The following is a 19,446-nucleotide window of genomic DNA, read 5'->3' as shown; positions in this document are numbered from 1 at the left end:
CTGGAAGAGGCAACAACTGTTCTCACCCTCGAACCATCTCCTCAGCTTCCCACTAAGTACTCGTTGGATTTAATACAAGGTCTTGTAGGAAGAAATTGTGACTGGAGCCTCACTGCAGTAGGCTATCCAGTAACAGATAAAAATAGAGATTCTGGTTGCAGTGTAGCTTCATTGCTAAAAGTGGCTGCTTAGCATGTGCAGAGCCCTGGGACCCATCCCTAGCACCAAATAACGCACAATTTCAGAACTGCCAATAAGCGCAAGGTCACCCTCTCCATTGTTCAAGGTGTTGAGGCCAGAGGGAGCTAAAGAGACAGTGTCTCAAAAAAAGAAAAAGGGAAAACTTGGACTGGGGTGTAGCTGACAGAGAACACCTGCCTCTAGTGTGCAAATTCCTGGGTTTGAACCTCCTGCAGCACTGGAAAATAAACCATTTTAGGGATTTCAGCATATTTCAGAGGGTGGTATTGAACTCCTTACCTCAGACTTCTTTCTCAACTTGTTGAGTAACAGAGCTAACATCTATCTTGGTGCAGTTTTTATTTTAGACAGGATCTTGTTAAGTAACCCAGTCTCTCAATAAGTAGCCCATCACTTTTTTTTTGTTTCTCTGTAGCTTTGGAGGCTGTCCTGGAACTCACTCTGTAGACCAGGCTGGCCTCGAACTCACAGAGATCCGCCTGCCTCCGTCTCCCGAGTGCTGGGATTAAAGGCGTGCGCCACCAACGCCCGGCCTAGCCCATCACTTTTTAAAGTGTACTTCGATGTTCTGGTCAAATTAATACTGAAATATTGTCATATGCTCATGTCAGAACAGGCCTCACAGGACTAGAGGGACAGCTCAGAGACAAAGAATGCGTCCCACTCTTGCTGAGGATCCCAGTTCAGTTCCCAGCACCAACAACTACCTGTGAAGTCCAGAGCAGAAGTGGTGGTACTCCAGAGGCAGTTAGGAGTTCAAAATCAGCCTGGTTACATAGTGAGTCTCAGGCCAGCCAGATAACTTTTAGAGTAGTTTTGTCCTAGTTGAAGCTAAAACTGTGTTCCTAGAATCTCCTTTCTTTTATGGCTCCAGGTTGGGAATCCAGTGATGAGGGGTTTTTTTTCCCCCCGAGACAGGGTTTCTTTGTAGCTTTGGAGGCTCTCCTGCCTGGCTCTGCTAGAATTAAAGGCATGTATCAACGCCTCCAGGCTGACCTGGGCAGATGTCAAGCGACGCACCTCATTGAGAAAGGATCCATGTGCCTTGATTTATCTCCCAGTGCCGGCACCATGCCTGCGATTTCTTGGTCCCATGAATGTTCAAGTTTACCATATCCTGTGCTGCCTTATGAACTACGTGTCCTCAACTCATGTGGTGTACACTAATCTATCATTTGATACTTAAGGTGGCACCCTAAATACCGTTAGAACTACAGCAAATGAAGGTCCTAACTGCTACCAGATCCCAAGTGTTGAATGCTTACCCACCATTTTTCTGAACTTTCCCTTAGGAATACCAAGAACTCAATATCATCCTGATTATGAGACCAGGCTACAGCTAAAGACCAGTAACCCACCTTTGGGAAGCAGAGAATGATAGTCAGCTTTAACCCATTAGACAACTCTGGAAGAAAGCTTAACAGCCTAAGTTCAATTTTCTGTGTTTAGACAGGTTTTTGTGGTGTTAGAATCACATTAAGGCATTAAGGCTACGATTTTTTTCTAAAACTTTAAGTGTTTGTGCATTTATGTAGATGACTTTATGGCACACCTTAGAAGACAGATGACACAGCTTATGGGTTGGTTCCAGGAATCAAACTCAGACTAAGAAGCAAGTAACTAACCCACTGAACAGTCTGGCTGGCCCTATAAATTTACCTTTGCTGTGTGTACACTGTGAACCATCTAAGATCATAGAAAAGTTTAAACAGGAAACCACTACTAAAAATAAATACACAGCATATGAAAAAAAGTACCTTGATAGCAAACATCACAAAATGTTTGTCAAATCCATTTATGGGTTTTTCACGATTGAGTTTCTCTGTGTAGCCCTGGTAGTCATGGAATTCTCTGTAACCCAGATAGATCCACCTGGCTCTACTTCCCAATTGCTGGAATTAGAGGCAAACCCAGCTCAAACATCTTTTACTATTTTTAAATTTTGTGTTTAGCCTCATATACCACAGTACCAGAGGAACTGAAGTTACAGATATGGGTGCTGGGAACTGAACTCAGGTCCTCATCTAGGCAAAACCCACCTTCTGTATTACCTTGTATACTAAAAAATAATGTCAAAAACTCAAGAGACAAGGGGCCATGATGAGGGAGGCAGAAAAGCAGTCTGAGTTCGAAGCCATCCTAGTCTACAGAGCTCTAGGATAGCCAGGGTTAAGGGGCCAGCAAGATAACTCTTAAGTAAAGGAACATATAGCCAGGAATGACAAATGGAGTTCAATATCCAGAACTCCAAGTGGAAAGCACCAACTTTGACTTACAGTCAGAACAATGTAAGAGCAAGAAATCAAGACAACCAGGGCTACAAGACCCTACCTTGAAACACCCAGGCTGAGAGGGAGGGAAGTGTTCTTGCGGTGATGGTGCACTTGGGAGGCAGAAGCAGGTGATACACCTGAGTTCAAAGGCCAATCCAGTCTCCAGACACACATACACATAGAAATCCTGTCTGTGAGCATGGAGTTGGAGTGATTAACATTAGGAGCATTTTATTCTAAGTTTTACCTAAATGGTAGTCATCAGAAATTTCACATATGGTTACAAATTGACCAAAATTCTGTATTTACCAAGTCACTTAATAATGCTACCTAGCTCTAGGTTTATAGGCATGTACCAGCAAACGTAGTTCCAACTCTCCTTCCCAAGGTCTACAGACAGAATTCAGGGCATTTTTTGCTCTACCATGGAGGTATAACGTGATTGATTTTTGTGGGAAGTGGTAGAACCCTTGAATGTGATATCCCAAGTAAACAGACCACATCTCTAAAGGAGATTACCTCTACCAAATTAGCTAAACCCTCATACCCTTGATCCAGACTTATACCCAACCTATTGTTTGGCATAACCACACGTAACGAACACGCTGAGCTGAGTCCAGGATTCTGCATTGCAGCCTGTGTTTCTTCTCATCAATCCCTAGTCTGGTTAGCCCAAGGTCTTGTTGCATAGACACTAGAAAACTCAGTTGCATACACCACTACAGACATACATCTCTGTTCCTAGGGTCACTGTTTGGCTAAGCATTTCTACTCCAAGTCTCTTCCATCTTGTTTATATAGGGACTCACACGACCAAGGTAACTTTGGGATTCCTAATCCTACAACCTCAGCTGTCTCATGCAAGGATTACAAGTCAGGACCACTATGCCCATACCTCCTTCAAAGGTTAATTATATTCAGCCATTAACCAGATAGAAAAGGGTAAAGCGATCCAAAAATGTTTTCAGGATCAATCACATTTACTATGTCTGACCCCCTTTGCTTTTCAGACAATGCCTCTCTCTATGTAACCCCGGCTTAAAACTCACAGATCCGCCTTCCTTTGCTGGGATTATAGGCCTTTGTTGGAAGGCCTTGCCTAATTACTACCTCTTTAGCAGTAACTTTTGGAATCTTGTATGTTGCTTTGTTTTTGAGACAGTATGTCTATATTAACTTGCCCTGACTGTCCTGGTAGTCATTTTGTGTATCAAGCTAGCCTTCAACTCAAGAGATCCACCCAGCCTTTGTCCTGAGTGCTGCAAATGAGGGCAGACACCACCACCACCCAGGTATGTGTAAGACAAGAAACAAGTTTCAGATAAAAATATTACAATTGTTAAATAAAATTACCTTCAGTAATGTAGGAATAATTTTAAGCCAGTGAAGGGAAAAATAAATGTAAACCAAGTTTATTTTGCTTTTTAAGTAGTGTTCTTAAAGCACTACAGCTTGGTAAACAATGTAAATTAGTATAAGTCATCTCAAAAGCCAGAGTTTTGTTTTCTTTCTTGTTTCGGTTTTTTTTAATGAGCTGTTAAAAAGATGCAGCCTATTCTAACAGGATAAATATTTTTAACCATTTCACTTTGAGTTAATGAAGGCTCACAAATGAGCAACACTCCTCATTGAGGAAAACAAAAAGCTGTTGTCGACAAGCGACAGCACACACACACAAAAACAAAAAGAACTGTGTAAAAATAACTAACTGTTCCCATATTTTTAAAGTTGCTTTACAATGGGATGATATGCACATGATCTTGCTGCAAACTCAACGCAGAGACTTTAATACATGTAGTCTAGAGACAGACAATTCAGCTCAAGGTGCCAACTCTAGACAGTGCAGCTCTAACAAACCTCTGAATGCAGTTGGTTTTACTCATTACTTTTCTTCTAGACTGAGAGACAGGCTAGAAAGAAAATGCTCCCTAATTAAAATTGGTATTGTATACAAGAAAAAATTTTATAGTTAATTTTGCATTAGAATTTACAAGTATATGTTCAAATCAAATTTACTTCCTCCCCCCAGCCTTGCCACAAAATAGGCATGAAGTAAACTTTTTTTAAAAAATGCCTTAATTTTCAACTTCATGCAAACTAAAGATGACCAAAACAAAGTTTAAACAATGGAAGGATATTTCACAGAAAATTTCGTATACAAAAAACACATAAGAAAAAGGGCCACTAGGTGACATTTTAATTTACAAATTGGCATCATTTTGGTCGACAAATAATCCATATGCTGTTTTCTTCTGTGAACAAATGTTGCAGAGAGAAAAAAACGAGTATGACTTCAGAGTTTAATCACACATTTCTTCTGGAATTTCATGTGGATTAAGAATTCCAGGTACAGACATCTGAAGTTTATGCTTCTCCTCCTGAGCCTGTCGAAGCGCTGTTTCTCTTTCTTCCAAAAATAGATCAGAGGTATCTTCACCTGCAAACTCCTGTGAACACAGACAACTGAAAGGTCAAATACAATAAAACTTCAAAGTTGCCTCCAGGGCTGGGGGACAGACATGTATGTAATCATTTTGCCATTTGCAATAGAAATATAAACTATCTGTCACTTGGATCTATAATTTAAGTGTATTAGTAGAATTTTTTTTCTTGGTTTTTCGAGACAGGGTTTCTTTCTCTGTGGCTTTGGGGACTGTTAAGGAACTAGTTCTTGTAGAACAGGCTGGTCTCGACTCATGGAGATCCGCCTGCCTCTGCCTTTCAAGTGCTGGAATTATAGGTGTGTGCCACTACACCTGGGCCAACCTGTCTACACAGTGAGTACCAGGACAGTCAGAGCTATACATAATGAGATCCCACTTCAAAAAAACAAAAAAAACCCAACTTCAAGAAAGCGTGAGATCTGCAATTAGCACTATAATTCTTTAACACTAGAGGATTACAAACAGCAGATAAAATGGCTCAAAAATGGTCAGGCAGTGGTGGTGGTGGAAACCTGTAGTTCCAGCATCCAGGAAGCAGAGGCTCCTGAAAACTGAGTTGCAGGCCAGGCAGGGCTGGGGGTGGAGGAGGAGGAATGCAGCTCAGTAGAGTGTTGGCCTGGTACGTACAGGAAGTATACTGCCTCAAATGGAGAGTTTCAGAGAGTTCTGGTCTCAGAGGAAGTAGACAGCTTTTTGTTGTTGTTGTTGTTTGTTTGTTTTTTTGTTTTCACGAGACAGGGTTTCTCTGTATTGTTTTGGAGGCTGTCGGTCCAGCCCAGCCTCGAACTCACAGAGATCCGCCTGCCTCTGCCTCCCGAGTACTGGGATTAAAGGCGTGCGCCACCACCGCCCGGCAGTAAGACAGCATTTCTGAGGATGACCTCCAAGATCTCCTGACCTCCACAAGCACATGCACACTTGAGACAATGGAGCCTCCTGTGAGCTCAAGGTCAGCCTCATCTATACAGGAACCATCTCACAAGGAGCAAAAATGAATACAGACATACCTTTATTTGGACTAAGAAGTCCCTTAGATGTTCCTTGAAAGCAGGAATATCCTGATTTAAGCTGAAAAGTCCTGTTACAAAGAGCTTCACTTGAGCACTGCAAATCAAAACAAACATTAACCATTTTTAAAAAATAGACATTTAAGACCACTTGTTTATCAAACACATGTGCCAAATTTCAAAACTTAGAGAAGATTTAAATAAAATAGAACTTGAGGGAAGAGGGATGGTTCAGGCTTATAAGTTCTTAGAAATAAAATCTGACAGTTTAGGACCCATTACTGGAAACCACACAGTAAGAGGAAAAGAACTAACTCCTATGTTGCCCTCTGATCCGTATACAAGCACAAAGGTACACACACACCGGGACATGCATCTATCCACAAAACTAAGATTAAAAACAAATCCCAGTGCCCATGTCAGATGACTCCCAACTCCCTGTTAAGTTCAACTCCAGAGGGATGGGTGCCTCTAGGCTTAACATAAACCTACACAGTGCCCCTTCTCATATAGGAACAATAGTAATAGAATTATTTACTCTTGTAGATGAGGGAATGCAGACTTAAGGAGATTAGCCACATATTCTTGGATGAACACTTGGTTGTTAACTGGATTCCCAGGATTTAATGGTGTACTTATTTTTCCTTCTTCAACCAAATTAAACATATATGCAAGAATTGATGCATGCATTGTTAAGCCTGTTGAACAGAAACAACTTATTAATTCAAAGATGAAACTTAACAACCAGCACACTTAGTAGCTTAGTGGTTCCAGTTCTTACCTGCAGTATGTGAAGTGTCCGTCACAACAGAAAAGATATGTTGAAGAATATCACAAAAATAAGTTTGATAAAAACTCTGCGCTGCAGCTTCCTCTTGTGCAACATTTTGTAAAAGTGTGAATAGTATCTGTAAGCCTAAAGTCAATAGAACATCATTACAAACTGATAGGATATATTGGGGGGGGGCTCCCCATGACAGGGTTTCTCTGTATTGTTTTGGAGGCTGTCCTGGAACTCGCTCTGTAGACCAGGCTGGCCTCGAACTCACAGAGATCTGCCTGCCTCTGCCTCCGAGTGCTGGGATTAAAGGTGTGAGTCACCAACGCCCGGTTACAAATTAATGTCAATCACTTTACTGAGTATTTCTTAATTTCACACCCACACACCACCACCCCAGTCAGGCTTTCTTTGTAGAACAGACTGGCCTCAAACTCAGATTCATCTGCTTCTCTACCTCCTCAATGCTGATATTAAAGGTGTGTACTACCTACCATGTCCAGCTAAGTAAGTACTCCATCATCCTCAAATTTTCTTGGCATCTGTTTTTATTTTGTGTATTAACCTTAAATTAGTAAGGGAGTTCAGACTGGAAATTATGCAAGAAACATCACAACACCACCCCCCTCACTAATCTGAAAGCTTACTCCATCAGATATGAAAACCAAGACAAGGACTTACTATGTAATAAACTAAGTTGGTCTTAGGCCAAAAGCAAATCATTCCATCTCAACCTCTCCAGTATTGGGATTAATGGTATAAACAACCAAATCCAGTGTTTGTTTGGTTTATTATAAACTAAAAGAGTTCATCGCTCTTTTCTGGCCTCTGCAGGCACCAGACATACGAGTAGTACACAGATATTCATAGAGGCAGATAAAACACCTACACACATAAAAAGAAAGGGCTAAGATGCAACTCAGGTGTACACTACCAGCATGCCCAGAATTTACGAGGAGCAACAGAACGGTTATTAATTTGGGAATACGTAAGACCCTATGTGGAAAAATAGATGGGAGCTGGAGAGGTGGCTCTTGCAGAGCACCAATTCCCAGCACTCACATACACCATGGCTTACAATTATCCATAGCTCTGACTAACATACACAAAACGAAACACTCAGAGAGCTTGCCTAAGATCATTAGAAAACACAGATATTTACACTCTGATTCACAACATCTGCAAATCTATAGTAGCAACAAAAATAAATTTATGCTTGGTGGTCACCACAACATTCAGAACGAAAGGTTCTAAGCATTAGGAAGGCTCCAAACCATTGCTCACACGCATGTAATAAATTAACCTAAATAAGACAAAATAGGTATGGAACTGCTTCTCTTAAGAGATGTTTCCCAAACTGCAGGTTTGCTTTACACACACAACTCACTCTCAGAGATGCAAACGACTTAAAACCAACCTTACAACTATGCAACTACTCATAGGTATCCAGACAGTAGAACACATTATTACAACAGAAGGATATTATAGGCTCCCAGAGTACCTCTAGCACAATATAAGCAGCACAAGGTCCTGCCCTTGAAAGTTGTAATGTGCATGGGTGTTTACATTGCAGGTATGTGTGTGTACCACTTCTATGCTAAAGGACATCAAACACCCTGGACCAGCATCATGGGGAGTCAGGACACTTCACTTGTGGACCATCTCTTGAGGCCGCAAGATCCTGTCTTAATCATAGTGAATGTGAGAACGTGTACATGCAAGCCAGGACACTCACATCTGCATTCACAGGCAGAGGTGAGGTGGGGGTGGAGAACAAAGTAAAAACAAACCATGAAAACAAGGCACATCAAGAAAAAAACATCAATGGAAGCCAGGCGTTGGTGGCACACACCTGTAATCCCCGCACTTGGGAGGCAGAGGCAGGCGGATCTCAATGAGTTCCAGACCAGCCTGGTATACAAGAGTAACTTCCAGGACAGCCTACAAAGTCAGAGAAACCCTGCCTTGAAACACACTTCCCCCAAAAACAAACAAAAAAGCCAGAAAAACAAAAACTAAACAAAACAAACACATCAGTGGGCATAGTGCACATGTCTTTCTAAGTTCCAGGACAGCCAGGGATACACAGAGAAACCCTTTCTAGAAAAAGAAGCAACAAAAACAACAAAGAGAATAAAGAAATCAACAACCATAGTCAGAGGCTAGTTTCTATGAACAGCCACTAACAGCTAAAGGAAACTGAGCACACACACAATGCAGGCACTCTAGAAAGGATACTGAAACATGCCCCAAGCAGATATTCACAGTGGTGCCAGAGGGCCAGATTTAAGAGTAATGCATTTACATGCCTTAAATGTATTTAACATTTTAGAAGCTTGGTTAACCTCTGGTAACTGAACCCTCAGAAATTAAATAGGTACTAAGTGGGGCTTAGACAGTACACACTTATGGCTCCTCAGGCAAACAGGCAAATGCGTTAAACTATTTTTCTATGTATTTACCTGTATCTGCAACATTCCTCATAGTATGTTTAAAAGCCCAAATAATAGAATCCAAAACAAGCTTAAACTGTGCCGGTGGAATAGCTAGGAATGCTGGGAAACAATGAGAATTGACAGCCTGAAGTAATAAGAAGAAGTTTGTTCTGTGCTCCGGATATTCTTCAAAATCCTAAAAAGCATGAGAAATGAGAACAAAATAACATTATTAAGGTAGGGAAATAACAAGCCTGTACTTACAGGCACAGAGTTATCAACAGGCCCTGTAAGGTATAGTTTCTCCAAAGAAAAAAAAACCACATGTTGTAGGATAATGTTTTGTATACTGTGAAGATGTGTCTCTGCCTAAGGCACCTTCTGATTGGTTTAATAAAGAGATGAATGGTCAGTAGCTGGGCAGACGAGAATAGGTGGGACTTCCATGGGAAGAGAACATTCTGGGAAGAAGCAAGAAACTGAAGAAATTAGACATAAAGTACAGGAAAGGTAACCAAGTCATGAGGCAGAATATAGATTCATAAAAACAAGAGTTAGTTGGGACAACTATCTGTCTATCAATAATGTACAGTGTTCTGTCTGCATGTATATGTATGTCTGCATGACAGAAGAGGGCACCAGATCTCATTACAGATGGTTGTAAGTCATCATGTGGTTGCTGAGAATTGAACTCAGGACCTATGAAAGAGAAACCTTATGCAATAAATATAATACCTAATTCTAAGGCTTTACAATTTTCCTAGAAATTGTCATTTCCATATATTAGAGTGGCAAACATAATAAAAACCTACATTATACAATAAAACACAAATCACCTACCTTATTTATCATGTTCAACGTACACTCAAAAACTGCATCGAATATTTGAGGTATTTCAGCTGTTATATGTCCACCTAATTTGTTGACAATAATAGCCATAGTACTAAGCACTTCTGGTTCTCTAGCAGCTGGGACATTTCTCTGGTAATCAATGAGAACTGCATCCAACAGAGGAGGAACAAAGTTTTCAGCTACCTGTTGGGGGGAAAAAGTCCACACCATTGTAAGCTATGGGTCACTCCTGTCTCTAAGATTTCAGATTGTCTGCTGAGATACCATGCAGAAACATTTAGCAACCAGTGAAGTGTCATAACTCAACAACTCATATACGGGGTAACTTAAATACACTCTTGAATCTCATCATGTAGGCAGGTTGGACCCAAACTCATGGTGCTCATCCTACCACAGGTTCCCAGGGGCTGCAACAACAAACAAGTACATGCCAACCAGCTTCACAGAGTCCTAAACTCCACTACATATAGTACACCAAGAAATCGGCTCTTGTATTTTAGTTGGAAGTAATGACATTTTTACTCTGACCACCATGAAATCTCAAGGTCAAAGATGGGGGCTTCCTACCTTAAAACCACCATAATAGCTACATACTTGTGAACCATATGCCTGGATTTCCTTGTAACCAATATTACATGAATTCCATTCATCTTTTGTGACCTAGGTTTTTGTTGTTTTTAGATAGGGCTTCTCTGTGTAGCCCTGGCTGGCCTCAAATTCAGAGATTCACCTGCCTCTACCTCCAGAGTACTGGGACTAAAGGCACAAGAAACCACCACATGGCTAGTTAACTTTTAATTATGCAAAAATGTGTGGACATAGCACATTTGAGAAAGTCACTAAAGGAAAAAAATAAAAATAAAAAATCTTACCATCTGAGGATCATTGGAACGGCTCACCCAGCCAGATATTAACTTTAATGTTTCCCTTTTTACTGTCCGCATACTTCTAATCAATGGTTGCTTTGTAACCATTTCTCCTAAAAAAAAAAAAACAACCAAGTATTAGCTAACTTGACAGGATATATCAGTACAGCTAAGTCTACTTCAGATGATCTTATTCCACCGTCCATTTAAAAAAAGTAAACACAAGAAGTTATGAGGGAAAGGGTCTAAAACTAATGAGGGACAGAGTTCTGTAGTGGGAACAGCGAGATACCAAAGTGAACACATGGCTTTGGTTACTTTGCAAAGCACCCACTCTGTCAATAAACTATACTTGTAGGCAAGAATAAACTTAATTGGGCAAAGAGCAAATAGTTGTTGAGAAAGGGTCTTGGACTTTGATACTCTAGATACCCAGGCAGACTTAAATTGAGAAATACAGAAAACATACCAAAGGCAGTGAAAGCAGAAGGATTTCTATCACTCCCCAAGAATCACTTACCATTAGCTTGAATAGCTGCAGAAATATTTTCACTGAGGCACTTATATACATTGAGCATGTCTAAATATATTCTCCCAAGCTGAATCACAAAGGGATGTCCAACAGCTTTACAGGCTCTCACATTTGTTTTCAATATGCTACCCAGTTGCTTGACTGTTTCAGGATCTTTCAGAATATCCACATTCTGGAATTAACACAATAAACCAATTATCACACATTGAAAACATCATCTTATTTGCAGTCTCAAGACAAATATTGGAACTAGGTTATAGCTCATTGATATTGTATTGCAAACATGAAGCCCAGGTAATTCCCTAGACCTAACCAAACCTAAAACTTGATTACCTAAAATCCACATTCAAAAACAGTGAAATATTCACATCAAAAGATCAAAACAGAAGATATTTTAAAGACGGTCATGGTGGCACAGATCTTTATGCATTCAGCACAGCCAGAGCTTCACAAATAAACGGTCTCATTTTTTTTTTTGTTTTGTCTTGTGACAGGAGTTTCTAGGTCTCAGCTGACCTCACACGTGCTGTGTTGCCAAGGATGACCTTAACTTCTGATCCTGTCACCAACTGTTAGGATTTCCATGCCTGGCTTCTATAATGTTTCAGTTGTCCAAACTCACATTGAAGCACTCATGGAGTAAGGAAAATGATTATACGGGCCAAGGGCTTCTTTGCCACATAACACCTGAGGGCCTAAGCTTAGATCCCCAGGAATAGTAGTAGAGTTGGGTATATATAACATGTCTGTTCTTCCAGGGTCCTATAGGGAGAAAGTCACAGGCTGAATACTCTTGAGATAGGTAACAGTGATGAGATCCTGCCTCAAACAACATGGAAAGGAAGAACAAACACCAGAGGCTGTCTTCTTCCTTCCATGTATGCAGTAGGCACACATACATACATTTTCCTAAAATGCTGAGAGTGATTAAGCTATAAATCACATTAGAACTCAAAAAACAAAATAACAACAACAACAAAAAAATCCCACACTAAGAACCAAAATAAAAGCAAAAACAAACAAACAAAAAACTTACTTTGGTTGCCTGCTGAATTATGCTGTCCCATACTTGATTAGGAAGTAGCATGTATTTTTCTATCAAATGCTCTTGAACTGTCTGGTCTGTCTGTGCACCAATCATATATCCCACAGCTTCATAAAATGTATGAACCTGTTTTAAAATGCAAACATTTTTATTTTCATACTCTCACAATCAAATAACGGAAAATACATGCAAGCAAATTACAAATACACTTAAAATTTTATTGATTAATGCTCCTCCCCATTTTTAAATTGCTCCTGTGGCTTTAATTATGGGGGGAGAGGAGTATGGGCAGGTGGGACTTCTAAGATAAAGATGGACAACCCTAGAACTAACTACACTTACAGGCAGTAATTAGCATTAATATGGGTGCCAGGAACTCAGCTAGAATCCTCTGCAAAAGCAGTATCTCTCAGAACTGCTGAGCTACTTCTCCATCCCCTGTGCATATTAACTTTATATACTATTAAGGACTGGTGAGGCGGCTCACAGTTAAGAGGACGGGCTATTCTCCAGAGACTAAGGCTCTAGCAGACCACCACATGGTGGCCCCACTCTAACTCTAGCTCCACAGTATCTCATACCCACTCCCTTTCTGCTTCTGCAAAAACCCCATGCACCCTAAATGATAAGCACCCTGGCTTACATACCTGCTGAGGCTGAAGATCACAGATTATAGTATTTATGTTGTTTAAAATCTCATCAATAAAGGGCATCACCTCTCCAACCTGCACCTGAACAAAGTGTCTGCGGCATTTCTGAGCTATTTTAATGAATGTGTCACAAGCCATGTCCTGGACTCCATCATGGGTCTCTAACAAGATAAAAACTTTTACTTATATTTTGCTAAACAAAATAATGAAAATAAAATTAAGTATAATGAGCAAATGAGACTTACCATGCATGAATTCAAACAGCTTGTTTACTACGGTCTTCAAAAATTTCCAGTGTGCTCTCAAAAACCTTGGGTACTGACCTACTATGTACATGATATTTGATGCAATAATAGCTTTATTGTCTTTGCCTCTTTTCTGCTCACATAATCCTAAAAGATCCTGTAAAGTAAGACAAATTTAAGCTATGGTTAAGGATGCCTTATACTTAAATATGGTTAAAATAAAAAAACTCTTACTTACGGTTCTGCTTTATCCTATCAGCTGCATACCTTAATAACAGTAACAAGAAACCGCTTCTCGTCTTCTTCATGCATCGCACCGCTAATGGAGCCTATTGCCCAACACAATGTATTCAAATTTTTCCATGACCATTCTGTACCATTCACTTGATTTTGAAGTTTCTTAGTCATTATTATTTCCGTATCTACATAATCCAGATGAGTAAGATAAACTACAAAGAAAAATTTTTAGATGTTTGACACCCAAAGCTTTAATTTTTTTCTTGCTAAGGAGTAACAACATATTAGTAAGTACATAATTACTGAAAGATTCAGTTAAGTGTAGAGCTTTGACCAAACAGTATTTTCACAAATAGGGTATAAGATTATAAAGAGTAAATTAATGTCATTTATCGACTCACCTAATGTTTCTCTCATATTCTTATACAAATTTATGGAATCGGTATCCTTCATGAACTCTCTTACAACTTCTCCCTGATCATTTTCTACAACCAGTACCTCCTCTGGTTTAGCCATTCGACTAACCATCAATAAACGGACCTACATATCAATAAACCAATAAAGAAACTGTTAAGAAATTTGATACCCACACCCAATATAGAATTGATGGAAGACATGTAAAAGCATATACTTGTTTTTTTTTTTTTTTTTTTTTGGTGATGGATGGTGGGACACTCCTGTAGTCTCAGTGCTCACAAGATTGAGCGACCTAGTTAGAGGCTAGGATGGACTACCAACCCAAAAATGAACTTTCAAATAAAGCAGTCATCCATATACTTCTAATCCCAACACTTGGGAGGCTGATACATGAGGATCAAGAAATTAAGGCCAGCTTTGACTACTTAAGAATCACCCATGCACCTACCCACCTATCAAATGTTTCCAATTAAAAGAAGCTCAGTGTATGATGACACATTCCTTTAATCCCAGCACTGGAAAAGCAGACAGATCTGAGTTCAAGGCCAGCTTGGAAAATAGATTGAGTTCCATACCAGCTAGGGATACATAAAGATCTTTGTCTCCAAAATAATGAAGATTTCTAAAAAGCAATACTGCATTTAAGAACCCTATTTTATCTGTATTTTTCAAAGATAGTATCAAATAATCAACTCACTGATGGAATACATCGGGGTAGCCAATCAGTTCAGATAATGCAAGCTAAAGAACCATACTTGTAAAAACTGCAGCAGGAAAACTTATCCTTTTTATGTTCTTCTACCAACACCTATTAGCCGTCGACATTACAGTCAGAAATTACCTTTGATAACACAGTCAGGTACAGCTGTCTCCTTGGAGGAATATCAAAATGCTGACTTCCAGATAACAATGGAGAAGCAGATGTAGAAAATGGACTCTCTCTGTAGAGCTCAGCGGCCAAATGATTCCAGTACTCAAGACAGATTTTAAAAATTTCAGTTTCTTCCACTTCAGATACCAACAACATATAATGAAGAGCCTACACATTAGGACCAACAGAATTAAAACATTACCACCAAATCTAACAGATTCCCAACACTTAAGTCAGGATTAAAAATTAATATTGTTTAAACACATCTGGATTTCCATTTTTCAAACAGAAAGCTCTGGAAGCCAGTATTTCCTCAGACATGTCCTCTAATGTTTCCAGGACACATAACTGAGTTATAACCTTAAAACTGGAGAGCATATCTGACAGCTTTAGTTTGAGTGCTTGGGAAGGCATGACGACCATCTTCAGGTTATCAGTTTCAGGTGAGCCAGAAAGTCCCTCATTATAAATGGCCCTTTGGCGTTAGGTAATAGTAAAGCATACAACAGTAGCACTTTTGGTGGCAGAGACAAAATTCTCACAAGTTTGAGGATGGTTTGATACTTATGAGTTTAGTGCAAATCAGGACTAGAGAACTTGGTCTCAAACAAAACATGGGTACACAATTTGCTGTGAAGATGATAAAAAATATTTGGAAGCCAAACTACTGTTGATACTGTTCAGACACACTCTTAAACAATAAAACCATTTCCTAGGCTGGTGTGGAACTCTGGTGTTGAACTTCTGGGAATCTTCACTCCTTAGATTCCCAGGTGTTGAGATTTTTTAAAAAATATTTTTATCTCATGTACATTGGTGCATGTATTTTTCTATAAGGGTGTCAGATCCCTGGGAATAGGAGTTACAGACATTTGTGAGCTGCCGTGTGGGTGCTGGGAATTGAACCTGAAACTCTGGAGGAACAGAAGTGCTTTAAACCACTGATTCATCTTCCCAGGCCCACCAGGTGCTGAGCACATTTCAAAGTTAAGATTCCTACAGGCTGTCCTAATATGATAATTACATTGTGTGTGTTCCTGTGTGAATTCCCATGTACAATACTAACATGTCTGGGTTTTCTGTTTTGGATATTAACAGTTTTCCACTTTAATCCCAGCACTCGGGAGGCAGAGGCAGGCGGATCTCTGTGAGTATAAGGTTATCGTGCTCTACAGTGAGTTCAAGGACAGTTAGGTTAAATAAAAGAACCCTACCTCAAAACAAAACCCACAAAAAGCACACAGATGGAGAACAAACAAGATGTCTCAAAATTCACATACAGAACCTACCTCCATGAGTGCTTCCCTGAGATTCAGTCTTTTTTCTAAAAGTTGGCCATGTTCCTTTAGAAAGGTGCAGAGAAATAGACTGAGATTCTGAATGAAGTTCTGTTCATCATCTTTTCCATTTGAGTATGCAACTCGAATGTTAGTATTTAAAGGAAGCATCTGGAAGTTGAAAACACCATCAATGTACAAGTTACAAAACCACAAAGAAAAGTCCCAACGCTAAAGTGACAACCCTATTTGCTATATTCTTTGAATTTTTCTATCAGGTTTTTAATCAAGACACAGAAAAAATATAAAGGTGTGTCCAGATGGCAAACAGTAATACAACATCATGTTTAACTTCCTAGATAATAAACAAATCTTAGTGTAGAGAAGAGGTTGCCAGTTAGGAGAAGCCATGTTGAGGACTGAGGAGGGAGGAGATTGGTCCCATCAGGTTCTCAATTTCCCAATGTGTAATCAAATTCAACCTTCAAATTTCTAGTTATTATGGAACTCCTAAAACCTTAATTTTTTTTTCATATTGAAAGTTTTACTGAGAGGGAGGTAAGAAAATAAAGGAATGAAAGAGAAGAGATAAAGACAGAGGAAGGGAGACAGGAAAAGTCTTTTCTGCCCCTTGAGAAGAACAGTGATCAGGTTCTCAATTTCCCAATGTGTAATCAAATTCAACCTTCAAATTTCTAGTTATTATGTAACTCCTAAAACCTTCATTTTTTTTTTCATATTGAAAGTTTTACTGAGAGGGAGGTAAGAAAATAAGGGAATGAAAGAGAAGAGATAAAGACAGAGGAAGGGAGACAGGAAAAGATTTTATGTAATGCACACATAATCACACTACATTAGGTACTCTACAGTTGAATTTACGAATCTACCATTTCTAATGCATTGAAATCACTTGAGTTTTGAACAGAGGCACGGTACCTGCTTTAGCTGCATCATGGTAAGTGTGAACAGGGTTTCAAACTGCTCCTCGTACTGGCTTACACTCACACCAGCAATCTCAGTGAGGCACTTCAGAGACACATTTCGAAACATTGGAACATTCAGGAACTATTTTATTAAAAGAGAGCAAAATTAAACTCAAGAGACATTTTATATTAACAATGACAAAGGAGGGTAAAGGGATGCAAAATCGGCTGTGGTTTAAAGCTTTTGAAGGGGACCCAGGCTCTACTCCCAACACCAGCCAATGGCAGCTAACAGGGGATTCAACACTCTCTTTTTAATTCTATTCCCTTCTGACATCCAAGACCACCAGACACTCATGTGATACATACACGGCACACACACATGCAATAAAACAAAATGAAAAATAAAGCAGCCTTACAATTATAAACTCAAGGATACAGTCTAAAAATAGTAGGTAACTTTTTTTTTCATATATTTTGAAGAAACACCATATACTCTAAGCACTGAAATACTTGAGGAGCAAGTATGCTTGCTTTTCTTTTGAGAGGGTATCATGAGGCACAGATGAAGACCAGAACTGCTACAAAGCTGGATGACCTTATTAAACTTCTCTACTACCTTATTAAACTTCTCTGCTCTCTACTTGTTTCACAGGTATATAGTATAGGGATACTGGGATTAAACCTAATGCTGTGGTGATATTAGTTATGATTTAATAGAGATTTCCTGAAGTATCCAAGTGCAAAGCCAGCCACCCTAGTTAGCTATAGAAGTTAGGTGGCGGTGGTACACACCTTTTATCTCAGGGCTCAGGAGACAGAGGTAGACTGATGTGTTAGTTCAAGGCTACACAGAGCTGAGATTGATCTAGTCTAAAAAGAAACAGCTCACACAAAGTTGGGGTCCCACATCTTTAGTAACAGGATTTGAGAGGTATAAAAGAAAGAAGCAAAGGGTTTCATGTGAGAATTAGTCTCCAGCCATGCTGAGGAGAGGACAGCCCTTTCAGCCTGAAGTAAGATGTTAAGAGCTAATGGCTGGCTGCTTTGCTCTCATCTTCAGCTTGAAGCTTAAACCCCAGTGTCTGTCTCTAGGGTTTTTATTTTACGTACTACAGTATACACTAAGCAAATAGGGAACTATATCCCCAGCACACCTGAAGCTAAAAAAAAATAAAAAAATAAAAAAAGAACAACAAAAAAAAAACAACTTATTTGATAACTTTCCCAGGACCTAAATTACTGTTTATGATTGATTGACTTGAGGACCGGGCGTTGGTGGCACGCGCCTTTAATCCCAGCACTCGGGAGGCAGAGGCAGGTCTTTAGGATATATCTAGATATTCTGTAGACCCTTGGTGGTTGATTTGGGAAATATTAATAACTGATCTACAAAGTTCATTTGTTACAATAATCCATCTTTACTAAGGTTCAATAAACACCCATCGAGAAAATACAACACAATGATAACTGCTATAGAATAATTCTTCTGTACACTGTGTGAATATATGTTGCTATGACTGGTTTAATAAACAAGCTGACGGGTCAGCAGCTGAACAGGATAAAGTTAGGCAGGAGAGGCAAACTGAGAATGTCGGGATAGAGATAGTCAAGAGATGCCAGCCAGCTGCCCAGGAGGCAGGCGGTTTAGAAAATGAGGTAACAAGCCATGAGCCACCTGGGAAAGCATGGACAGTAATAAGGGTTAATTTAAACTAAGAGTCAGCTAGTAACAAGCCTGAGCTATCGGCTGAGCATTTATAATTTCAGTCTCAGGGTCAGTTATTTGGGAGCAGACGGTTTGCAGAGAAACACGCCAACTGCAGGTGGCAGTAATTATCCATGAATAACAATAGAAGTGTATGGTATTCAAAATTCTCAGGTAAAATAGATTTTCATGGCTCAGTATTGACGCATTTGCCATTAAGCCTGATGATCTGACTCTGATCCCGGGGACAGGCAATTATATACAAAATAAACACATGTAAACAAATTTCATTTTTACTTTATAGGATTACCACCTGAATTCCTTCACTGTGACTCAAGTGAAAGATAGCAATATACCAACTATACCCAATATAGCAATACACCATACACCACCATGCCTGAATTTTTAAAAAGGATTACTATTTATGTAAAAATCTTAAGGGCAGTTCCTTCATTCCATAAACAAAGATAGCCATTAAGAGTATCAGTTAAGAAAAATCATTTGTGCCCACCCAGAGACAAAACTGAACTGTACTGGCTTACCTTGTAAATTAATGTGCTGATTAACTTGGTCTCAAAGATGTATCCCAGTGGAATCCAGTTCAGAAACCTCAGCAGGGTTTCTAAGGTTGCATGTACAAGAGGAGCGTTTTGGGAACTTTCCTGCAAATGCAAGCATCACATCA

The 19,446-nt window shown here is 39.6% G+C and overlaps 1 protein-coding gene across 1 annotated transcript in view; it reads right to left on the bottom strand.

Annotated features, from left to right (window-relative positions):
• Positions 1–3,870: 3,870 nt before the first annotated feature.
• Positions 3,871–19,446, bottom strand: part of Xpo1 (exportin 1) — a 42,185-nt gene continuing 26,609 nt past the window's right edge. Inside the window, exons 9-25 of the mRNA XM_005070371.4 lie at positions 19,304–19,423; positions 17,067–17,195; positions 16,143–16,301; positions 14,824–15,021; positions 13,967–14,105; positions 13,596–13,777; positions 13,329–13,485; positions 13,081–13,244; positions 12,425–12,559; positions 11,377–11,560; positions 10,863–10,969; positions 9,979–10,173; positions 9,166–9,334; positions 6,707–6,841; positions 6,464–6,623; positions 5,926–6,022; positions 3,871–4,921 (exon numbers count right to left, since the gene is read on the bottom strand). Coding sequence (XP_005070428.1) covers positions 4,775–4,921; positions 5,926–6,022; positions 6,464–6,623; positions 6,707–6,841; positions 9,166–9,334; positions 9,979–10,173; positions 10,863–10,969; positions 11,377–11,560; positions 12,425–12,559; positions 13,081–13,244; positions 13,329–13,485; positions 13,596–13,777; positions 13,967–14,105; positions 14,824–15,021; positions 16,143–16,301; positions 17,067–17,195; positions 19,304–19,423 — 2,577 coding nt within the window. The 3' untranslated portion in view covers positions 3,871–4,774. The remainder of the gene's footprint in view (positions 4,922–5,925; positions 6,023–6,463; positions 6,624–6,706; positions 6,842–9,165; positions 9,335–9,978; positions 10,174–10,862; positions 10,970–11,376; positions 11,561–12,424; positions 12,560–13,080; positions 13,245–13,328; positions 13,486–13,595; positions 13,778–13,966; positions 14,106–14,823; positions 15,022–16,142; positions 16,302–17,066; positions 17,196–19,303; positions 19,424–19,446) is intronic.

This window comes from Mesocricetus auratus, unplaced genomic scaffold (genome assembly GCF_017639785.1).
Source record: "Mesocricetus auratus isolate SY011 unplaced genomic scaffold, BCM_Maur_2.0 Super-Scaffold_100029, whole genome shotgun sequence".
Lineage (NCBI taxonomy): Eukaryota > Metazoa > Chordata > Mammalia > Rodentia > Cricetidae > Mesocricetus > Mesocricetus auratus.
Note: the sequence above shows the minus strand (reverse complement) of the source record. Positions and strands in the feature narration are given on the sequence as shown.